General features: G+C 41.9%; 1 protein-coding gene across 50 annotated transcripts in view; it reads left to right on the top strand.

The window, feature by feature from the left end:
* Positions 1-22,037, top strand: part of rims2a (regulating synaptic membrane exocytosis 2a) — a 196,227-nt gene that overhangs the window by 40,764 nt on the left and 133,426 nt on the right. For 44 of the 50 annotated variants that reach the window (XM_074683235.1, XM_074683225.1, XM_074683252.1 and 41 more), the window contains one exon: positions 11,691-11,980. In XM_074683235.1, coding sequence (XP_074539336.1) covers positions 11,691-11,980 — 290 coding nt within the window. Of the gene's footprint in view, positions 1-4,592; positions 5,111-11,690; positions 11,981-17,479; positions 18,107-22,037 lie in introns of those variants that run through there. The other 6 variants (XM_074683244.1, XM_074683248.1, XM_074683250.1 and 3 more) reach the window with 4 other exon arrangements.

Genomic DNA, 22,037 nt, shown 5'->3' with positions numbered 1-22,037 from the left:
CAGCCTTCACGAGTACCGGTACCTTGAAAAAAGGCTGGTATTGGCCCAATACCAATACTGGGTATAGGTAGACGCCCATCCCAACAAAGAATTGGAACAGATCACAAAGAAAAAGCTACAGTGCCTGACTGCAGCATTAGTTACACAGAAGGACCATCAGATGAACACACAACAGGAGCATCTGTGTGATATTTTACACAGATTTCTCAAAGCTATCTGATCTGTAGCCTTTTGACTGTAAAACTGTAAATTAAAAATGCCAGACAGAAATGAGATTAACTTCAGGTTTTATCCAAACGTGGAGCACCAGTAGTACCAGCATGAGAAACATCTGCCCTGCTGCTCCTCCACTGCCAAGACCTCAGTTGTACAGGCTGCTATTGTTCACTGCGAGATAATAGCTGGAAGATCAGTTACCTTGTTGTACAGATGGTGTTGAGTAATAACAGTGGCAGCAGGCTGGCGATGGATAGAGGCCCCGGGATGTGCCACCGAGGCAATACCCACTATTACCCAGTGTTGCCCTGTCCCCCCTACAATAAAGGTCAGTGCTCCAGCTCATGTATCATCCCAATAAACATGCTCTGATAAAAAAGACACCAAATAAAGTCAGATACAGACGAAAACTTACAGAGATGCAGGGGTAATAAACAAATGATGATATACTTTATATAGCATCTTACTCAGAGGAAATCAAACAGAATACACAGAAGGAATATGAGACAGAAGCCTGTACTTTGTGTTATAAGAGGATGGGAAATTAAACCAAACTTGATTTATGTGTTTAGGTCTGTATCAGGAATTCAAAAGCTGTAAAGCTAAAATAAAAGTTTATATGTGTCTAAATATTTGACCTTATACATTATAAAAAACTTGTTTTGTATAATAAACATTCAAACCCAGTCTAATGGAGCTTATGTAGCAGGTTTGTCAACCCTTTTGTAACTCCCCTCTCTAGGACTGGGCAGTGGCTTATACATGTATATATATGTTTGTGCAGACATCCATTCTTTGGAGGGGGCAAATGTCATTGTCAGTCAAAGAAATAGAAAGGCAGAGCGGAAAAGTTGACTCTTTATGAACTCTCAGTGCCCTGTTTATCTGGTAATAGAGTCAAGGATCTCTGGTTCTGTAAAGGGCCACTGAAAGAGAACAGGGTCAGGGTGAAAGCAGGGGTCAGCCTCGAGCTCAGACCAGATGAAAAGATTTTCTTTCACTTCTGGTAAGAGGAGACATCGTTGAGCAAGTCAACCATACACATACCTATGAGTGATCGACCCCGGCTGGGTCTCAGAGGTAGGGTCCATCACCTCTCAATTGGAAGGTCAGGGTCCTGTACCGGGTCTGCTGTCCACATGCAGAAGTGTTCTTGGGCAAGAAACTGCCCCTAGTGGTGGACCATGGTCGTGTGGATGTGATTAGTTAATATAGATTAGCTCTTTACACAGCAGCCTATGCCATTAGAGTATGGATGAGTGAATGTGAAATGTGAAATGTGAAAGCCCTTTTAGTGTAGAGAAAAATAGAGAAAGAGCTAAATAAACACAGTCCATGGACCTAAAATCTTTAAACCCAACTTGGTTTGGTCACCCACAGTCATTCAGTTTGTTGTTATTGTTTCATTTATTAAAAGCTATCAGTAGATGTTGTGAAGAGTTGAACTTGTGGTAGAACTACAACAACGAGACTTTTTTATACAAGCAGCACAATCCAATATAGAAAACACCACAAGCTAAATTTGTAATAGAAAACCCACAGCACCCCATGTAAAAATATCAACTGCTGATTACATCATGTGTAAATGCTTGTAGTTGCAGCTGGACACAGGTTTTGATTTCTCTCCCACACCAGGCCACAGTTTGGTAAACTCAACCTTCCAGTCTGAATGCATGTGTTTGAATGCTTGAGCAGTGTCATTGAAAGAGGTGGCAGTGGTGAAATCTGCCTTTTTTCCATCCGTCTACTCTTTCGCTGGGTCACAGATGGTGACAGCAGTGGCGAGAGAGATCTTGTTCTGAGAAACAGCATTGAATATTTACAGCTCTCTGTATCTGTGGTAACTAAGAGAGCCTGGTTTGCTGAAAAAAATACAAGGAGGGCTGCAGGTCCAGTGTCCATTATTGTCAGATATTGAATAGAAAATTCATAAATGAACAATATACTTAATATAAAAGTCTCTTTTTGTTACCCTAGAGTGAGCTGTTTGTGTGCAATGTCTTTTGTGCAGTCTGCCGTGATGCTGCATTGTCATGTTTCTTCGGTTTCCCACAACAGATGAATCAAACATTTGGTCTTGTTTGTTCTATTTAACACAGATTATTTCATATACTTTAAAGGATATTTGTTTTAAATCTGCAAACCATACTCAAGCTGCCTCCAGGTCTTATTCAGTCCATTTTTAGACACATGCTAAAGGAAAGTAGCTTGAAAAAGAAGGCTAAAAACATGGTCCCAAAAATCATGTTAAGTCAAATATGTGCCTCATTCAATATTTCACTACTCTAAATCATTTAATCTTTTCACAACAAGCTGAGTGCTAGATATTCAAACGCCAGCACACATTTGTTGATCCCCAGATGTTAATAAAACTGCAAATGGGTTACAATTTAAACATAAAAGTTTTGAGAAACCTTTTAACTCAACTAGCACAAAAAGTATTTGCCAGATTAATTCTTTGTTGTAACAATACTTCATGGCAATAACTCATATACTGTTGTAAAGTTTGTTTATTTCAGTTATAAATGGAGCCACATATGTAGGAAGCATGCATGTGTGGGTTGTGCTCATGAAAAATCTGCTGAATCTTCTTATTGGCAACACCAAACAGCTTTATAAAGATAATATTTCACCCAATGCACTAATTCCCTTTCTTTTGTGCTAAGTTTAGATAAAATGTGTGTCATGAAATCTTCAGAACCTGTACTTTCATCAGCCGATCTCCCACATCTCTGGCTTCAAAAGAGCCTGAGGAGTGTCCAGTCTTCTGAGAGGACGTCAGCAGTGATTAAAGTTACTCTTGGAGAAAACTCTGAAGACACACATTTTTGCTGTTAAACTGAAGGGGGGGTAGCCTGCTTCATCACTTTGTAGGGATCCCCTTCAAATAATAAAAAAAAAAAACATTAAAAAAAGCAGATTATGTGTTGAATTTAAAAAGGTTCGTGGGTCTCTCTGCACCAAGGATTGTTATAAGCATTACTGTACCGTGAGGTCTGCATATTTAACCCTATTGATCATAGAGGTTTGAACTGGTGCAATGTTGCAGTTCCTTTAAATCAGGCATGTCCATTTTAATACAGCCCCCAGATTTCACCTAACAATGTAATAATGGCACTGAACATGATCTTGTTCTAAGCTATGTGAACATTTACATAACACACAGACCCAAACCCAAAGTCTGTCTAGTAACATTTGGACTGTGAATAGGCTACCTGTGTAAAGCTAAAGCTAAATTAAATTCTGCAGAAACTCAACAACTCTTACAGCTGACATATTTAAATCAATGTATTAATCATAATGGAAAAAAAATCTTTATGAACATCCAGAGATTAAAAAAACAACAACAAAAAAAAATAGAGGACACTAGATTGAAGTTGCGAAATGTAGCAGAAAAGGCAAAAACTTATTCAGAAAGTAGGATAAGAAATACCTGGGGCTAAAAATGTTACTTGTAGGATCAAATTAGTCTGAATATGAAACAAATTGTGATAAAATCCAGATCCTGATCTTGACATGAAAACATCCTGACATATTTTCCCTATATCGCCCCCTAATGGGGAACATTTTCCTTGGGAAGGTGTTTATGCAGCAGGTCACACTGCATAAAACTGATCACTTATCATGTGGTGTCAAGACAAAACTGAGGAACAGGTGATGTTTTATTTCACAAGTCTGTAAAGGTGACACAAGGATGTTTAAACACACTTAGTGATGAGAAATCACTGAAATAGATATCAACTAAAGTATTTATAGCTTATTTTCACAGTTAATAAATATGCCATGAACTGCTTGCAATTGATCATTTCCATAAAATCAAAGCGGCCCTGTTTGAAAAAAAGTTAGGACACCACTGATTAAAACAATATTTTTATCATCCACCAAAATCACAGAAGAAACACATTTTCAGCCACTCATTTCTTAATGCTACAGTTAACACCATTTGTTTCTACACTGATTCGCTTGGTCTACAGCTAACTGCCTGTTTTTTAAGGTGTGACGCTTGAAGTAATGAATAAGTCAGATTGTTCTGGACCATGTAGCAGAACCCTGTAGGGAAGTATCCCAGTGTAATTGAACGCAGCATAGCTCCTGACTCGTTCATGTCCACGTTTTGCAACCTCTGACTTCATGTTACTGCAGACACTATGAGGAGAGATACCTAACGATGGCGACGGCAGCAGCTGCCCCCCTACCCCACCCCCACTTCTCCCTCCTTTGAAGTCCAGTTCTTGGTCACAGCCCGGGCCGACTCGGAAATGACTGCATGTGCTTGTTAACAGCCTCACAGAGGAGGCAGAGTCAGTCAGTTTTTCTGCGTTGGCGCGTTTTTCTCTCTGTTTATTAGACTGCTGGAGCAGAGCTGGGACGCGCCGCATATGTAATGAGGTCTCATCAACTCCGGCACGGCTCGGACTGTATCGCAGATGAACTAATACAGCGGTGCGGGGACACATAACGTGATTTGATGCGTTATTGCTCGGCTCACATGTTCTGTCCCCGTAGACCCACTGACATTGAGTACAGGATTGTTTGCACGGTGTGATGGATCCTGTGCGACGATTGAAGATTGGACTTCGTTATTATTCTAAATGAACTCGACTTCGGGCGCCGTGATTGCGCTGCTGAGAGAGGCAGAGAAAAGCACCGCGTCGGTTTAATGGATCGGATATGGTCAGTTGAGTCCCCGGTGTAACCTTCACGGTGTTTTCAGCAGCTGCTCTCCGACAGGCAGCCTGTTGTCTGGACTTGGAGCTGTCCGCGGTGCTGAAGGTCGGCAGTTTCTTCATTTTCTGGAGCCCGGACTCGGACAGTCGTCACTACCACCTTATCAAGATCTAAACACTGCGATCTTTCTACACAGGGGCAGTGTTCTCCCCCAGTGACACCATGGGTAAGCTGAGAGTACGAGGCTGTGACTGCATCGCCTTTTTAACGGTCATTTGGTTTGCAGGAGATGTGTCTGTTTCAGCGCGCATAGCACAGGACGGAAGCACATACGTCGCATACGCCCATACGTAATAGATAACATGTTACATGATGTGTTTTTCTAATCATCCCTGATAAATTCCCGCCTGGCTGGATGAGGTGTCGGTGAGCGCGCGACATGTCTGTTTGAAATTTTAACACGGTTATGTCTGGAAGAGGAGGAGGAGGGGGGGGGGTGTTCAGGCTCCGACAGACACCATTTCCCTCTAACACCGTGTTTTTGTTTTTCTACTGTATTCCCCGCTCTCCCACGTCTCTGAATTTCAAACGAGGAGCATAAATATTCATCAAGTCTATTATTATTGTTACTGGCGTGAAGACTAAAATTAGAAGCTCATTAAAATGTAATTCACCACGTGCAGCCACCATTGGAGCATGTGAATGTAGCTCAACTTTCATCCTCATTGGCCGCCAAATGAATCACACCAAAATGCCCTGTAAACTTTTTATTCTGAACAACTGACTCAAATGCCCTGTTTCATGTGCGGCTTCCACTGGGTAGAAACAACAACACAACCAACTCATTAAATATGAGGCATTTATATAGTTGATAAAAGGTTATTAACGATTTTATTGTTAATATAATCAAAGAAATTCGTAAGGAAACAGTCACAGTTTCATCATGAGAACACCTCCCCTCTTCAATGATTTTTTTCCCCAGTCATGATATGCAGCACTTATTGACCTAGCTATTTACATCATCTGTCACTGCAGCAGAACACACCTATGCAGCTCCAAGTTGTAGCAGTCATTTCTCACAGGATTTAATCCTTATTGGTGCTGCTTCAGCTGAACTCAGCCCAGGTGGGGATTGTTCTGAGGAATACTCAACTCTTCTAACAATAAGTCTTTAATGAGTGGTTGACTTCACCTGGTTCAGGTTCTCATTCAGGTGAAGGAGAAGAACACCAAAGCAATAGGACACCCATGACATCAATTTTGCAGGATGTGTCATCTCTGATATTGAGCTCTAGCTTTCTGTTTGTGTGTCCTCTCAGATCAGGATGTTGTTTTATTTGAACTCTGACATGAAATGTACACGACAGTCAGATGTGACAATCAGTGCAGAGAAATATCTGACGACATCAGACAAATAATGCTGTTATGAAAGAGTGGGTTCAGAATGAATGGATGTAAAACATCCCTTGATTAGATTTAACATTGGAGCTGACTTTCTGTGTGAGCACACTATGATATGCCTGGAAGGATACTGCTGATTCACTCTGGAGCCTATGTTAAGTACTGTTGTAGTGTAGTTTAATGGCCACAAGAGAGAGCTCAGTCCAAATCCAGTCAGTTTGTGTATTCAGGCATTGGTCCCTCAAGAAATTTTTCAATGGAGCGGGCAAAAGAAGCCAAGTAACGTGTGATGAATATACTTGAGTCTGTTCATGAAACCCAGCTCAAATGGTTTGGATGGATGGGTGTTTTCAGTGGTGCTCTGTGTCCTCAAGTGGCATTAGTGTGTGCAGCCTGTTTTTGCCTTCTCGAGCGGACACACTTTTTTTTGTAGGATGACTTTTGTAGTTATAACTAAAAAAAGCAATCCCTCAGTCTGAGGAGAAAGTATTCAAAAGGAAATTATTTATTGATCCCATGGCCCTGGATGTTTGTTTACCTTAATTTGGTTTCTCAGCCTGTAGCACGTTAAATAGAGAATAAATCTTCCTGCTCTGGTTGTGTGTGTGCGTTTTTTAGCTTTCTATTTTTAGCTGGAGGTTCAATGACTGTAAAATGTGCAAACAGAGAGAAATGGCCCTGCCTCAGGGCTGCAGCCCCCAACCCCCTGCCTGTGCTCAGCCGTGAACAGTTAGGCTGAAGGCCCTTATGTGTGTGTGCGTGTGTGTTTGCAGAGTCTTGAGCAGAAAAGCTGCAATGAAAGTGTAAATACCTCTGGCTGCTTGACCTGCACACGCGTCATTTTGCATACATGCATTTGTTATGGGGTCTCTGTGTATGTGGTTGAGTGGAGATTGAGGGACACAGCCTCCATCAGCCTCCATCAGTGTGGGCTGAGCTCACACTGTCTCAGAGCTGCTTCCTTTGATTGGCAGCTGGTAGTCTCATGCTGCATGATGTCCCTGCTAGTGTGACGAAAACAGAAAAAAAGTGTGATGACTGCAACAACATGTTTCTGTTCGTGTCAAATATCTGATGCTTGAGCACAGCATGACTAAATCATTTGTTGTATATTCATTTTTTTCTAAATATCTGAGAGATTTAAGAGCTTAGGCTACTCTTTCTTAAAACATAAATCTTAAAGCTCTTACTACACTTGCTTCTTAATAAATTGACAAAACTCTATAACCTTTTGAACTAACATAGCCTTTTTAGATTATCCCAAAATCTACTTTGATGAAACTCAAAACATTTTATTTTCACATAATGTTTTGGTCCTCTGAGATTTTAGCCTTAGTGTTCTGTAAACATTCTTTCTAATCTGTCCATTCTCTGACGTACAAATAAAATTCAAGTGTTGATTCTTAAATTTCCGACAGCTTAACATTTACAGGACCCCTTTTTTTGTCCTAACATGCCATCAGGTGTTCACTGATCATTTAAAATAGTCCAGGAGAGTCCACAGGCTGTGCACATGTTTAATTATTATACGCAGACTTGAGAGTTGCAGGAAAAATTGCCTCTATGTTAATCGCACTTTGGAGGGGTAAAAATGTAGGTCATAGGTGCAGTTTTCTGTGAGCGAACTGTGCCCATTAAAAAAGCGAAGCAGAATGAATGATTAACCTTGATTGCATAATCCGTCCTATTAATAGAGCTCAGATGTTAAAATGAATGTTACATTTTCATATAGTGTGTATATAACGAGGATACATCATGTGCAAATAGAGGTTTGTTTCCTCGGCTAAATCATCAGTTTTTGGGGCGCTGTCCAAGCTACCAGGGGCTGAAATACCTGAGTTCGTAAAACTTCAAGATAAATCTTGAGATGTACTCCAATTTTGTTTTGTTGTAATGCTCTCGCATTACAGGTGCGTGAAGTGTTGTGTGCTTGATTAGTAGGAAGACTGTCCTTGGTGGCTCCTGGGTCTTATCCCATGACTCATGATTTGGGCCAGAGCTTTCACCGTGACCTCCGGTGAAGAGGCAGTCATGGCCTCGCGAGCAGTGCTCCTCTGGGATACATAAAGCACAATTTGTTACCTTCCTTCTTCCACTGTGTGTCAGCGAAATTATAGCCTGTCTGCAACATTGATGGCTGGTCATAAAGGCCTCATCCGTCAATTTTAGAAAAGCTTGCACATGTTAACCAATGTTTGGCGGTTTTTGTACTATAATAGAAAAATAAATCATAGAAGAGCATTGTTTTTTAAAAAGATGGATGTTTTGTTAAATGTTAGATTGTTGCCTCACAATGGTTTGGTTACAAGCAACCCAAACAGAAGCCTTATTTCCATTAACTGTGTGTATGTTAGTGTGAAAACATCCATGTCATGCCTCAGGTTGCCAACCCCTCAGGTTTGCCTGTAGTGACAGCTCTGTACCACCCGTTGCTCAGGGTCATCCAGTCACTGAGATAAGCAGCTGTGGTTCAGGATTTGGCTGCTGCATCCATCCTGAACCACAGCTGCATCCAGAACCTGTAGAGACCAACAGAGTCAGAGCAGGTTCAGTTAATCTAGAAATAACATATCAGTCAGTGTTTGATTCAGTGGCCAGCAACAAACTCACTGATGGTTGGCAAGGCAGCATGTAGAGCTCCCTCACACTAATAAGAGTAATGCACTGACTCAGCACTGAGACTGTAGGGGTGGGGAGTGTGATGGGGGGTTGGGGGCTGCAGTAGCTCTTGGGTGCGCTACAGGCTGTCTGGCCTGTCAATCATTTGGCAAGCTCTGAGTCTTCTCGAACACACTTAGGGACACTCCAATACCCATACCTTCATGCTATTATGTCTCCTGGCAAATACATTTATGTCAAAGATAGTTCTCCAAAAATATCAGGATCTTATGTTCATCAAGTCAGTGTGGCAGGACAGTTTCATAGTCTACTCTGAGAAAGAGTGGAAAGATGCAAACTTGTAAATTATAGAGTGTAAAAACTAGGGATGGGCGAGTACTGGTATTGGTATCGGGTACTGGGTATCAGGCCGATACCAGCCTTATTTCAAGGTAATGGTACTCAAGAAGGCTATCAATACAAGCAGCTGATACTCAAGGCATAAAAAAAAGATCTCATGTTGAGTAAGTCCTCCTTGCCAGTAGTTGGCGCTACATCACCACAGTTTGACACCAAATGTGTGCAAATGTGCGTCAGGCCAGACAACATGAATGAAACAGGGAGAGTTGACAGTTAAACTGTTTTACTTTGCACTTCAGTTTATTTGAAAAAGAAAAAATATAGTAAACCTCTGAAAGTTGTTAGTTTTATTTTGCAATTTTATTAATTTATTAAAAACAAATCTTCAACCAAGCAACAACCTCCAGTCTAAGAATATGAGATAATGCTGAAGTGCTAAAATCTGCTGTTTCTCGAGTGTTAGCTTGAGGCTGTCTCTGGAAGTACAGGAAGTCTCATACACACTAAGCCAAAAAAAAAAAAAAAAACTGTTTCAAAGCAGAAATTAACCTGTTTACAGTCTGGTTCAAAAAAATGTCTCCTGTCCAAGGCACACACTGTAAGGGGGTGACTTTTTTAGTAACTCAGCCATTTAGACGATATTAAGATTGCAAGGTCACCCAATCAGAGGCACAGCTCAGGGTCACGTGATCGACAGGCGCCCTATAGCTTTACATAAAGCCCTTGCCACCACCAATATGGCCTCTTTAGCCTATGTGCTTCATTTACCGTTTCAGAAACAGACAGGTGACATCAGGGAGACTATATCCATGTTTTAAGCAGTCTATGACTTTATCTCAGAAAGAGTTGTTTGTTTTATTTTAGACTCAGTAGCAGAGTGTCTGTGCTATCTTTGTTCAGAATGATCCGTCACTGTCCATTGAAATTTTATCCATCAAAAGTACTAGTGGTATTGGTACTTGAACATCCCTAGTATAAAAGCTCAAAAACAAGGTTGTAACAAGGTGAAAGGTCAAATAATAAAGAGAGTGTTCACATTTCACTGTATCAAAAAATGTAGTTTTGCACAAAAAGATAAAAGCATACGTTTTCCTGGCAGGGCGACTTCAGCCAGAATGCTGAGCTTTACGCTGTAGTGTGTGTAAGTGTGTGTGTGTGCAGTGATCAGAGCTCCTGTCTGCTCCTGGATTTATGAGGCTAATGTGGGGAGCTGGCTGCTGGGGCTGCAGTACGGAGCAGACAAAAGCACAGCATCACATCTCTATCATCTCGATCTACTGTACCTTTGTCAAGGTGTGAATAATAAACTCTGTAGTCATGTTTCACGTTGGATCTGCACTGTTCCAGTTTCCTAATAAGAAACAAGAGTTAAAACAGAACGCACTGCAATCTGACCAGTAAACTTCAGCACAGCTCCCTCTCACAGAGAAATCTACAGGGATTATTTTGACTCACAGTCTCAAACCTTTTGATAAAAATAAACTAACCCATGCCATATGGCTCCACCTGAGATCAAAGGCTGCTGCATGTGTTAAACTGCTTCACCATGTGCCACATCACCATGACTTGTCATTGGTGTGAATGAATACTGCTGTTTGAGGTGAAATGCAACTTCTTTTCATTTCTCTTGATGTTTGAAGTTATTTGAAAGTTCCTGTGAGGAGTGGTTACAAACCGAATGGGATTAATACTTATGTCTTGATGTGACTTACTATATGACTTGGCTGCATTTATAAAGTTGGATGGATTTGTCATCAGAAAACGTGGCCTACATTTGTACAGAACAAAACTAGCAGTGATAAAGTTTGTTGCTTTATCCACAGGCCTGCAAAACTCAAAGCAAATCCTAAGTTCCTCACAGGCCCTAGATCTGTCATTATTCCTGCTGTCTGAACAGTTAATATTATGGCTGTTTAAAGAGGGGGTATTTTGCTATTTTTAGGGTTTACTTGTTGTGGCTTTAAATGATTTACAGCTAAAAAAACAACAACTTTTTCTCACACTGGTGTTTTGGAAAATCCATTATTTCAGCCTCTGTCGGAAACACTTCATCTTACCTGCTGTCTCTTTAAGGCTTCCCTGCTCCAGAAACCCTCTTCCCACTCATTGGACATCACTATAGAGGCCTGTTGGGGGCAGACCTTTGTGTTTAAGGCCTGCCCTTCCAACACATCATGAGCTAGTTAAGATATCTTTATGTGAAGACCTGATTTTGCTCAGTTTACAGATTCAGGGATTTCTATACTTTGAGCCTGAACATTCTGTATTCTCACTTTATACCCCTCTTTAAATGTTTTCACCCGGCAAAAGCATTAGCCCTCACATTTATGTTATAGCTTAACATAAATACTCAACTCATGCCATCACACCTCATCATAGAGTCCATAAGTCAGCCAGCCTGCCAGTCACCACTCCAGCCCTCTAACGCTCTCTCTTCTTCCCTCCAGGTTATGTGGGTATGCAACTTGTGCCGAAAACAACAAGAAATCCTCACCAAATCGGGGGCGTGGTTCTATGGCTCGGGGCCTGGTCAAGTACGGGGTGTGTTTGAGGGGGGGCCACAGGGGAAGAAGGCCAAACTACAGGACCCGTCCCTTTACCCCTACCAGGGAGCCTCAGGGGACCTGACACCAGGGTCAGACAGAAGCAGACCTCACGGCGGGCTACTGCCTAGACAGGCGTCCCTTGACAACGGCTCGGGGCTGAGGTACTCGGGACCAGACGCACCCATTGACAGGTCAGTTCCTGCATGCTACACCTGATACACCTGACACACACTGTGTTCGATTATTGTGTCTGTACATGTTATTTGACCAAGAGATGATATGTGATTTAAAGAGCTGACGTCATGAAGGAGCATGTGTGAAACTGCAGAGTGCCTTTAAAAATGCTAAGAGGAGGAGGCCTCGCCACCTTCTGGCCTGTAGTCTCACACACACTTTTGTAAAGTTCTTTAAGCGTGGTGTATGTTTGTTTTGGAATTAAATAGAGATCAGATCAAACAAATTTTCTTTGTTCAAGACAACTTTTTACTGGATATAACGCGAGGATGTAAGGCATTTATCAGTACAGTTACGTAGCGCTACGGTTTGAAAAGTGACATCAAGCAAACATTGTAGCAGCTGGCTATATGTAGTGCTATCGGCAGCTTGGTGTGCTGACGTGTCTTTAGGCTAACGCGACAACAAGTTAACACTGTCAGGTTGTAAGTAGTTTAGTGGCCGTTTATATTTAGCTCAGCTGGCAGCCTGGTGCTCTAAGACATGTCTGTAATGTGATTCGTTAGTGAATCCTGGTTAGCTATGTCCTGCCAGTCATCTACCAAACAGAGCTAACGTAACCTCACTCTTCATTTTATTGATAGACTCTCAAGTTTGAACAGACCACTGCAGAATAACTGCTGACTGTGGGTTGGAGTCAACAGCTTGAGCTAAAGGCTAGTTAGCCTTTAGCTCAAGCTGTATCACTCTCCAGTTTATCTTTCTTCTGCTCTTCTGTCCTTTTTCTGTCTGACAGTTAGGCTCCTGTATCCACCATCACTACAATATAAATCATAGAAATCATTTTCAGCAGAGAAAAACACAGATTTCACTCTTTTCACTACTAAACTTCTAATCTAAGAAGCCAAGAAGTAGCAATTCAAAATAACCTGTACTCACTTTGAAAATCCTCACAGCCCTTTTAACTGAAAGCACTGATAGAAGAAAAGTAAGTCTCTTATGATTACATATTAGAGGACTGTCTGCAGCCAAACCACTTGTATATGTGGCACATGAAGCCTGTAGAGGAGCCTCAGACTCTGGTTCTGTATCAGTCTGTAACTCAGCCATCCACCTACCCACTCCCTCTCCTTCATGCACACAAACCTGCACATTAAGCACACAGCACTTATTAACTCAAACGGGAAACATTGGCTAATATGGGATGCAGGAAAATGAGGAGTGTTTAAATTAATTTCATGAATCTCCCTTTTTAAGAGAAAGTGCATCATTTGTGCTTTTAACTGATTTATCCTCTGGAGTGAGATTTATAGACTCTGAAAGCAAAAGCATTATCACTGTGGTGTTGCAATTAAAAAACAAGAGTGGGCTGAAATGCAGCGCAGAATAATGTTTATAATTTGTCTTCTGCACCAAATGCCCCCTCTGGACAGCACGCTCAGATGAAGTCACCGTGGACATGCTGTGCCTGAGAACCTTATATCCAGTTTTGTATTTCCTGATACTGATGCCAAATTAGGAAGTTACTTTGATGTCCACATGGGGGCTCCTTCCTCTTTTTCCCTCTAAAGGAGGAGGAGGAGCAGCTTGTAGTCAGAATCAGCACACTGTATAAATTTTCACAGCAGAGAGCAGTGAGCCTTCAGAAACACCGCTCTCATGTCCTTATTTGCCCCTTCTCAAATGAAAAATGACCTTGTGTTTGTTCAGGGCATCCAAAGTCTATAATGCTTAAACTTGCCTGAACTTTTCAGAGATCTTTATATCTGATATGGTTTACTGAGGCTTTTCTCCTAATTGAGTTCAACTATCTCCTCTTCTGAGCATTAAAACTGATGTGTAAGGGGAAAGGACTAAAGTCATATTGACGGCAGTGAAACTCTGGAAGCAAACACGCCCCCTCCTTCTGTCTGGTGTTACAGTAAGGCTGTAATATCAGGTTTTGTTTTCCATAACCCTCGGTGCGTCACAGCAGGCACAGCCCACAGGCTAACAGATGTCTTTATCTCTTTGCTGGTCCCCTCTGCCCACAAGATCAGACTTCTTGATGGGAAGATGGGAAATTGCTACGTGCCATGTGTTGTGCCATCCAGCAGGGAGCAAACTCTGAAATGAAGTGGTGTTGACTCTGTCCTGATCCAGCCCACGTCTCTGCTCCCTGTTCCTTGTAAATGTATACTTAGCGTGCCTCTTCCCTTACTTGTCTCGCTCAGATACAAACCAGCATGCACCAGTCTGTGCTCACTGTAAGCTTGGAAGCACAACTCATTAGTTCTGTGTCCTCTTTGCAGTTGCAGCGTTGTATCTTTTTCCTTTTTAACACAGTTAAGAGCAGCAAAAATGAGGAAACGATACAGTAAAAATGTGGTTTAACTTGCTTTAAATTGTTGTTTTGATTGATACATCCAGCAACCAGGAATAAGAGTGTGCAGGGGATGAGTGTGTACATTTAGTGCTTTCACAGTGTAATAAAGCTGCTGTGAAAATGTGACACTAACTCAGAATCATGGTTGTTTGCCTCGCCTCATTTTTCTCCTCCGTCTTGGTGAAACTCCTGTGCATCCCCTTTTCTTCTATGTTTCTGTGCTTTTGCTCGACACCACTCAGAGCAATAATAAAGAGCGGAACATCCTCTGTAGCTGCAAATTGTAATCAAAGCTTAATGAGGATGAACTCTAAAGGGTGATGCAGGATAGAAGAAAGCTCTGGAGTACATTATCCATCTTGTCCTCTAATGTCTCGCTGCTTAAAGGTGGTTTTGAGGGATGATCACACTGGCTGTAGCTCAGGCTGCTCTGGGTATTCAGTCATTCAGTCACTTTCTGTTCCAGTCGACGCTCTCACCACTGTGTGTTAATTGATTGCCTGGCTTGTGGAGGTGGAGATGGCACCAGAAACGGATCTCTTCTTGGCATAGCCAGCGTTTAAAGCAACACAACAGGAAGCTAGCTTTTGGAGAATTCAAGGGTTAACCTTAATGATGGATAGCGGAGAGTCCATAAATAGAAATCCCACTGCATAAGCACCAAAGTCCACTTTCATTAATCTTAAAGAACGTTTGAATTAACTTCTGAATCTGTTCTGCTGGAGAGAGGAGGGGAAAAGTTGACAGACTATTTATAAGGAGAAATAACTCAGACAGGTTTCTAATTTATCTCGCTCTCTGAGGTGTCATTTGAATGAACACACTGATACGCTGGGACGGCTGCGGTGTTGGATGAACAACAATGATTACACTCAGATTGGAGCACACTCACTGGTGAAATTTCCTCACATCCTTAAGTTTAAGTTTGTAAAAGAAGGAACACTTAAAGACTCATCCTTCAAAACTCAGCTCAGCCCTTTCTACCTAAACTAAGAAATGTCTAGATAAGGGACAAGGCCACTATGAGGACAAGTACTGGTTTGAAAACTGCCTTTTTTAAGGTCTTAAAGAGAGGCTACTGTGCATTTTTAGGCTTTATTCTGTCCATTGGTACCCAGTAGTAGCTATACTTAATTTACAGCTTAAAAATCTGTTTTTATCACAGTGGTGTTTAAAAAAAATGTTCAGCCCCTGTCTGAAACGCTTTCCTTTTGTTGCGGTCTCTTTAATGCTCTCTACTTCACAAACCCCCTTCCTTCTGATTGGCCCTCTGGAGGCCTGTCAGGAGACTAGCTATGGGCAGATCTTGATGTTTGAAGTCTAACCCTCCAATTCTGATTTGGACGTTTAATATGAGCATCCAGCACTGTTACGTTTAATCCGTATTTAAAATATGGGAAAGCAGAATACCCCCTCTTTAAATGTGACACTTGGCTGCAACCATTTCCTGTAGCTGCATCACCCAGGGCAGGAGGCTGGTGCTAGGAAGGACGGTGAGGTCAGCGAACAACAAGTTATCAATGTAATGCTGTCTGTGCTCGCGGACAATTAGCTAAATTGTAACATAAAATTTTCATGTCTAGCTCTGCACATGCTAAGAAGCTAGGTTTGGTGACTGTTCACCCTAAAAAAAAGCGCAAAACTAGATTTCCACTCTTGAAGAAACAAGAAAAGTCACAAAATCCGTCAGATATTTACATTAAAAATCTGAAAAGGCAGCAACAACACCAACACTATTGGGAGGTGAGGTCAGAGAATTAATTATTGACATCCTCCTCCTCCTCCTCCTCCTCTCATTTAGGATGAAGGCTTTATATGATTATTTTGGGGTGGTGATTTGAATTGACCACTGGTACATTTGTCATGACAGAAAATGAGAAAAATAAAAACAGAGCCCCAAAATGTTTCTCATACCAGGCTGCAAACATGTTTAGTTCTAGTATAAGCCTGGTCTTAGAGAGACCATCTTTGGAACCTCCCTCTACTGGCCACTAGAGGAGTTGCAGTTTTTATCCACTCTGCAATTGCTTTACTCATCAGCCCTTAAGGTTGCTGCTGATCAAAAATTCAGCCATTCATCCAAGATGGCCTTGAAGCCAGTGTGTCCAATAATCACATCATTTGAACAAAAGAAATGATCAGGCAGAATCCAGCATGCCTACCTGCCATCCTGCCAAATTACATGACCTGTGAAGTCTCAGTCGTTGTGCAAAAGATGAGTCCTCCACAATCCAAAGCCAGAGAACTGTCGCATAAGAACATCAGAAACAAGAAGCCAGAAAATCAGGACAAGTATGTGCTGTGGTCCTCTGTTTGAGTCTTCAATATAAGTGAGGAGGTTTAGGGTTATTGCTCATCAGTTGGCTCACGTTTCTCTTGAGGCTTCAGATTTTGTAGCTTTTCATTGTTCTTATCATTTAACCCAGAATAAACAGAGAATATGTCAGAGATGATGCTTCTTTACAACATCAATGGGACTGAGGAGGTGAAAACACTTTTTCATGTATTATATTTTATGTTTTTTGTGTCTGCGAGCAACTTTTCAATTTTGAGAGCCTTGAATTAAATATTTTCCTTGGAGACAAAGATTAATGCACATCTCTGAGTCATTCTCGCAGACTCTCGTACATTATTTGTCAGGAGTGACACGCTGAGGATCAGTCTCTCAGATGGACAGGCTAAGTTCTTGATTTGTAAAAGTGGTCTTATTTTCTCTTGATGCTTAAAACCTGAGGTTTTCCTGTTTAAGTATTAAACCTCATAAAATAATTTGCTTTAGCTGCTTAAAGGAAAGCACTTCCTTATTTGATTTTTTTCTGCTGATTTAGTGAAAGTGTCTCCTGATAAAGCAGAATCCATGACTGAGTGTAATACAACAGTAACCCTCTGGGGAACCTGTGGGGTTACCCCCCTCTTATGCGCCGTTCCTCATTGGCAGACACTCTCCCCTCAGTGGCATTGAAGCAATAAGTGATGTGGAGCTGGTGCTCTTTACGTGGAGACAAAATAACCTGATGGCAGCAGCGTCTCCCTCTGCCGTGCTATTGGTGAGTGCATGAGAGAGGATGGACAGATATGGTAAAGGGTGTGCACATTGCATATCAGCCCCACACTGTGTTTGAGTGCGCTTTTCTGTGCGTGCGTTAGTGAGTGTGTGCTCTTCATATGCGACGGAATATGAGTTGAGTGTGAGGCAGCAGCGGATGCACCGGTCAGGGATGCTGCTGCTGCTATTGCTGCTGGATGCCGTGTAGGATGCTTCTCCTCTTCTTCTCTCCTCCGGGCGCCCCTTCGCCTCTTCCTGCTCACCAAGAAGAGATATTTGCTACAGCGAGAAGAAGAAAAAACGGCTCGTTACCGGCACCGGCACTACCTCCTTTTATTCGCTCCAAGTCCGAAGCATTATGACAGAGGGATCCCGCCCGGAATGCGGCTCATGTGAGGACACTTTATACCAGGAGCGGCAGGAGAAATATGGAACTTGATCGGCGTCTTCTGTGCGTTTAATGCGCCCCTGGAGATAGTACTTACAAAATACTGAGGAGGTTTATGTGTGGAGGGGGGCGTCCGGAGAGTGCGCAGGCTTTGGGATGTATTGTTGGTGAAAGAGAAAAAGGTTATCATTTACTAAGGATAAAAGAAAACGGAGGGGGAAAATGCAGTTTGAGACATTGCGTCAGTTCTGTAGCTCGGTTTTATCACATTTCAACGGGGCTTTCTCGGCGCCTCAGAACATATTGCAGACGGAGCTGTTCGAGCAGGCGTTGAGCAACATCGGGTGAGTGATTCCTTTGTACAGAAATGCCCTGATTTATGAGGAAGGGCTTCCCCGTTGGTATGTCAAGCGAGTATTAGGGGTGGGGGTGGGTGGGGGGTGTTGCGTTTATCGATCGGCAGCCAGCCTACGTAATAACAACCTACAGTATGTTGCTGCTGCAGATATTTCCTGGCTGGATGACGGGGCCGAGCGGTGAAGCGGTTTGCCGTGAGCGCGTGTGTACGCGCACATGCAGCGCGTTTTTTTTCTTCCCTTTTTTGGGGGAAACGTTTGGTTGGACTGTGAACATGCCAAGGTGTGACTGTGCCTCTGCGCGCAGCCGTGTGTAGAGCCTTCGTGTGTGTGTGTGTGTGTGAGCGCGTGCGTGGTTGTGTGTATGCCCCAGCGCACCGCTGCTGCAGCATGTGTGCGATGCTGCCTCTGCTGCTGTGCTTCAGGAGGAGAGGAAATGTACATTTTAAAAAAGTCCACAGCAGGAAACGAGTATGCACACACAACCCCACGCACAATCATACATCAACACACACACACATAGTTGTACCCACTCGTGACAGAGCAGGTCACTTTGAGACACTGTCTTCACTTTGGACACCTTCTGAACATGAAAGAAGAAGAGTTTGCTCTTGGTTGGGCTGCAAGTAGACAATTAAACACGTGTTTAAACATTTGCTGTTAAAAAAAGTGTTAGTGTGGTGGAGAGAGACATAGAGGGAGAGGTTGGATCTCACTTGGATGCACTGGAGCATATTATGATTAGTCTGCTAAATGCTCTGTCCCCCACAGAGAGGCCCCTGTTCTCCTGGCCAGGCATGGCTGTTAGACACATTATGCAGACTGCAGAGGACTTTAAACTTGCAAACAAACTGATGTTCTTTAAGCCGTCGGACTCAGAGAACACGTTGGCCTCTTTCTTCTCTTGCTATAGGCACAGACCCTGTATCTCCACACCACGCACTGGCTGCCTCTAGGGACTCTGAGTCTTTTCCTCTTGTCCCCCACCCTACCGTCAGAAATAATTTACAGCATTGCTGGGCTCTCTGCCACCTCACATTACATGGCCAGAACACTCAGCCACCGGAAGGGCTGAACAAGGGCTATGTGCCTGGAAACTCTGATCCAGCAATCATCACATCTGACTGATTAAATTGAACTTTTTTTTTTTTTTTTTGCAGTGACTGATATTTTCTGTTCGTATGTGTCTTTATTCGATAGAACAGCTGAGGAGAGACAGGAATTTTGGGTAGTAGAGTGGGAGGAGGAGAAAAAGGGTCATGGCTTGGTGATGAACCAGTGACCACTGCTGTGAGGACTGTGGCTTCTGTATATGTGGAACATGCTTAAACCACCAGGCCGACAGGCACCCTGTGCAAATGAATGTTATAGAGAGTGGATCTGAGTTTGTAATGCAGAGCTTTGAAGGCTAATGTTAGCGTTACCATATTTCTCCGTTCATTTCTCTGTCTGTAAGAAGAGCCTCTGGTACAAAACCACAACACAACACTCTGCTAACAACATGTGCCGTCGTCAGGGACCAGCTAGCTCGGCTGTCTATTCAATCAGGGCTGTTAGTGTGTAAGCCTGTTCCTCTATCTCTCTCTTGTGTCTTTCCTGCAGAGGCCAGGCCGGCTAATGGGCTATATGCTTTTAGATCCAGCTTCCATGTATTATGCATGTGTGCGTCAGCAGAGGTCCTAATGGGGTGCGGGGATTCGTTCTTAGAAGGCCTGAATGTTTTTGAATTGAGTGGTCACTACATTTAAACTGCAGCTGGCTCTCACACACAGACTCAGACACATAAAAACACACGCTTTTTGTGTTCGCCTTCCTGAAATGTGTCGACCCGGTGTGTATAACACTGTGAAGGACCTTATTGAGTTCACGTGTAGTCTTTTCCCAAATGAGCCTTTTGCAAAGTGCGTAACAGTGAGCTGTAAGTGGGCTATGAATAGCTGCAGTTGATTTTCTGCATAGATGCATACATCGACAGCAGCACTGTGTTTCTAATCCAGCATACTAAATAAAACTCATATTGCTGCTGTTTAATGATTCCAAACGGACCTCACAGTCTTGGGTGTGACTTCAGTGACTCATCCTTGTACTCACAGCTGTTCACTTCCTCCCACAGCTTCATATATTGTCTTTCTGCAGCGACAGCACAATTTTCAGCAGTGCACTTCTTCATTTTAAAGTTTGCATACGTTACAACATGTATGGTCACAGGGTTTATAGTGAAACCCTCCGACTTTCTCCCCTCTCACACACACACACACACGTTCTGTCACTCGTCTTCTCCAGTGATGGAGTTACCATAGAGATATGGTGGGACGTGTGATCAGAAGACATGATGCTCCCCAAAATCTGATAATCCTCATGGGAGTTTGGCCAAAGGTAAAAAAGAAAAGGGTGCATGGAGCAAGGCATATTTTTTAAACGGGACTCTTATCAAATGCTTTTGTCTTTTTTAAAAATTGTCTTGTTATACTCGATATGAGGCACGTTTACCTGACATGTCCAGGAAAATGTTCAAGTTTCAATTAAAGTTCTGTTCTAAAATGTCTAGTTTCAAGATATTTAAAGACAAAAATAGGGTCTGAATTGGTTTTAACAAGTATAAAAAATCTGCCAATAAAGCAAGAAAAATTAGCTGAAAACTAGGATAATGTTTCAATACAAGTAACATTTCTCTTGTTCCATTGGCAGATTTTTTATTTTCTTACTTGTTACGACAATTCAGACCTCATTTTGTCTATAACTTGAAAAAAGACATTTTTCACGATTGGTCCGGTGAATGTGGCTCAAATTAAGTCTCAAAAGACATTTTCTACTGAAAATAAGACAAAATCACTTGATAAGATTTCAGTTTTCCAGTCTGTTTTGATCTTTCTGGAGACCAGACTTTTGATGTTTAACCTTGGTTATGGTAGTTGAGTCACTGGATTTTAAAACAGGTGAAGGTAACGCATCACTTGACACAAAGAACACAACCTCCACAGGCTGCAGAGGATACAGCGCAGAAAACGTGACGCAAAGATACTTCTATGAAGAGCCATGGCTCTGTTCTCTTTGAAGAGATGTTAAACCTCTTCTTTATGAACCAAAAATTAAATTGCTTTTCAGAATCATTTGTGGAGCAGCTCATTTGTCTGAAACAGTCTTAAACTGACATTAATTTATTGAGGATGATTCCTTTAAGAAATAACTTAAGTCTATGTAGAAGAGACGTTGAAACTTTTTTTAATATTAACATTTAAAAAAATCAAGTTTTTGCAGACATGCTGTAAAGTCTATGTTTATAGTTTATTTATTGTGGAAAAATCATTTACAAATATATTAACAACAATATTTCAATCACATCTGTGGGTGAATCAGTGTCCTGAGTTTGCATTTCACATGTGCAGAACTTTTTTTCTCGTTAAGATTATTTAAAACAGCTTCATGCTAGCAATGTCTCTATACCTACTTGTTATCAAACAGCCCTGAGCATGCAGTTTTTGAATTATAAATCAGAAATATTTAGATTTGGTCTTAGCATAGACTGCAGGAAGAAATAGATGATTGATTCGTCCGCTGTGACGCCTTCTCCTAAATTCATTTTGCTAATCTGCATTCTGCTGTAAATTGCCTTAGTTGGTATCAAAAGCAGCTTATATCTCAATTGAGTACAGGATAGTGTTTAATGGAAAATCCACATAATACAGTTTTACACTGCTTCAAAAATGAAAATCAGTGATATTCTGTTATCCATAATATAGTATCTGTACCGTGAATTTACCATGTATATAAAATTTATTTTGAATCTTGAACAATTGGTGCATGGAATAATAGATGTTAATGCTAAACTGTTGTTTTTTTGTTAAATGCAACAAACCAAATCACCATCATCACCATCATGTGGTCTCATCATTTTTTACAATTTCAAATTGAAAAAACT

This window comes from Halichoeres trimaculatus, unplaced genomic scaffold, assembly GCF_033239565.1.
Source record: "Halichoeres trimaculatus isolate MK-OKI-2021-1 unplaced genomic scaffold, fHalTri1.1 fHalTri1_scaffold_12, whole genome shotgun sequence".
NCBI lineage: Eukaryota > Metazoa > Chordata > Actinopteri > Labriformes > Labridae > Halichoeres > Halichoeres trimaculatus.
The sequence above is the reverse complement of the archived record's forward strand: the minus strand, read 5'-3'. Positions and strand labels throughout refer to the sequence as shown.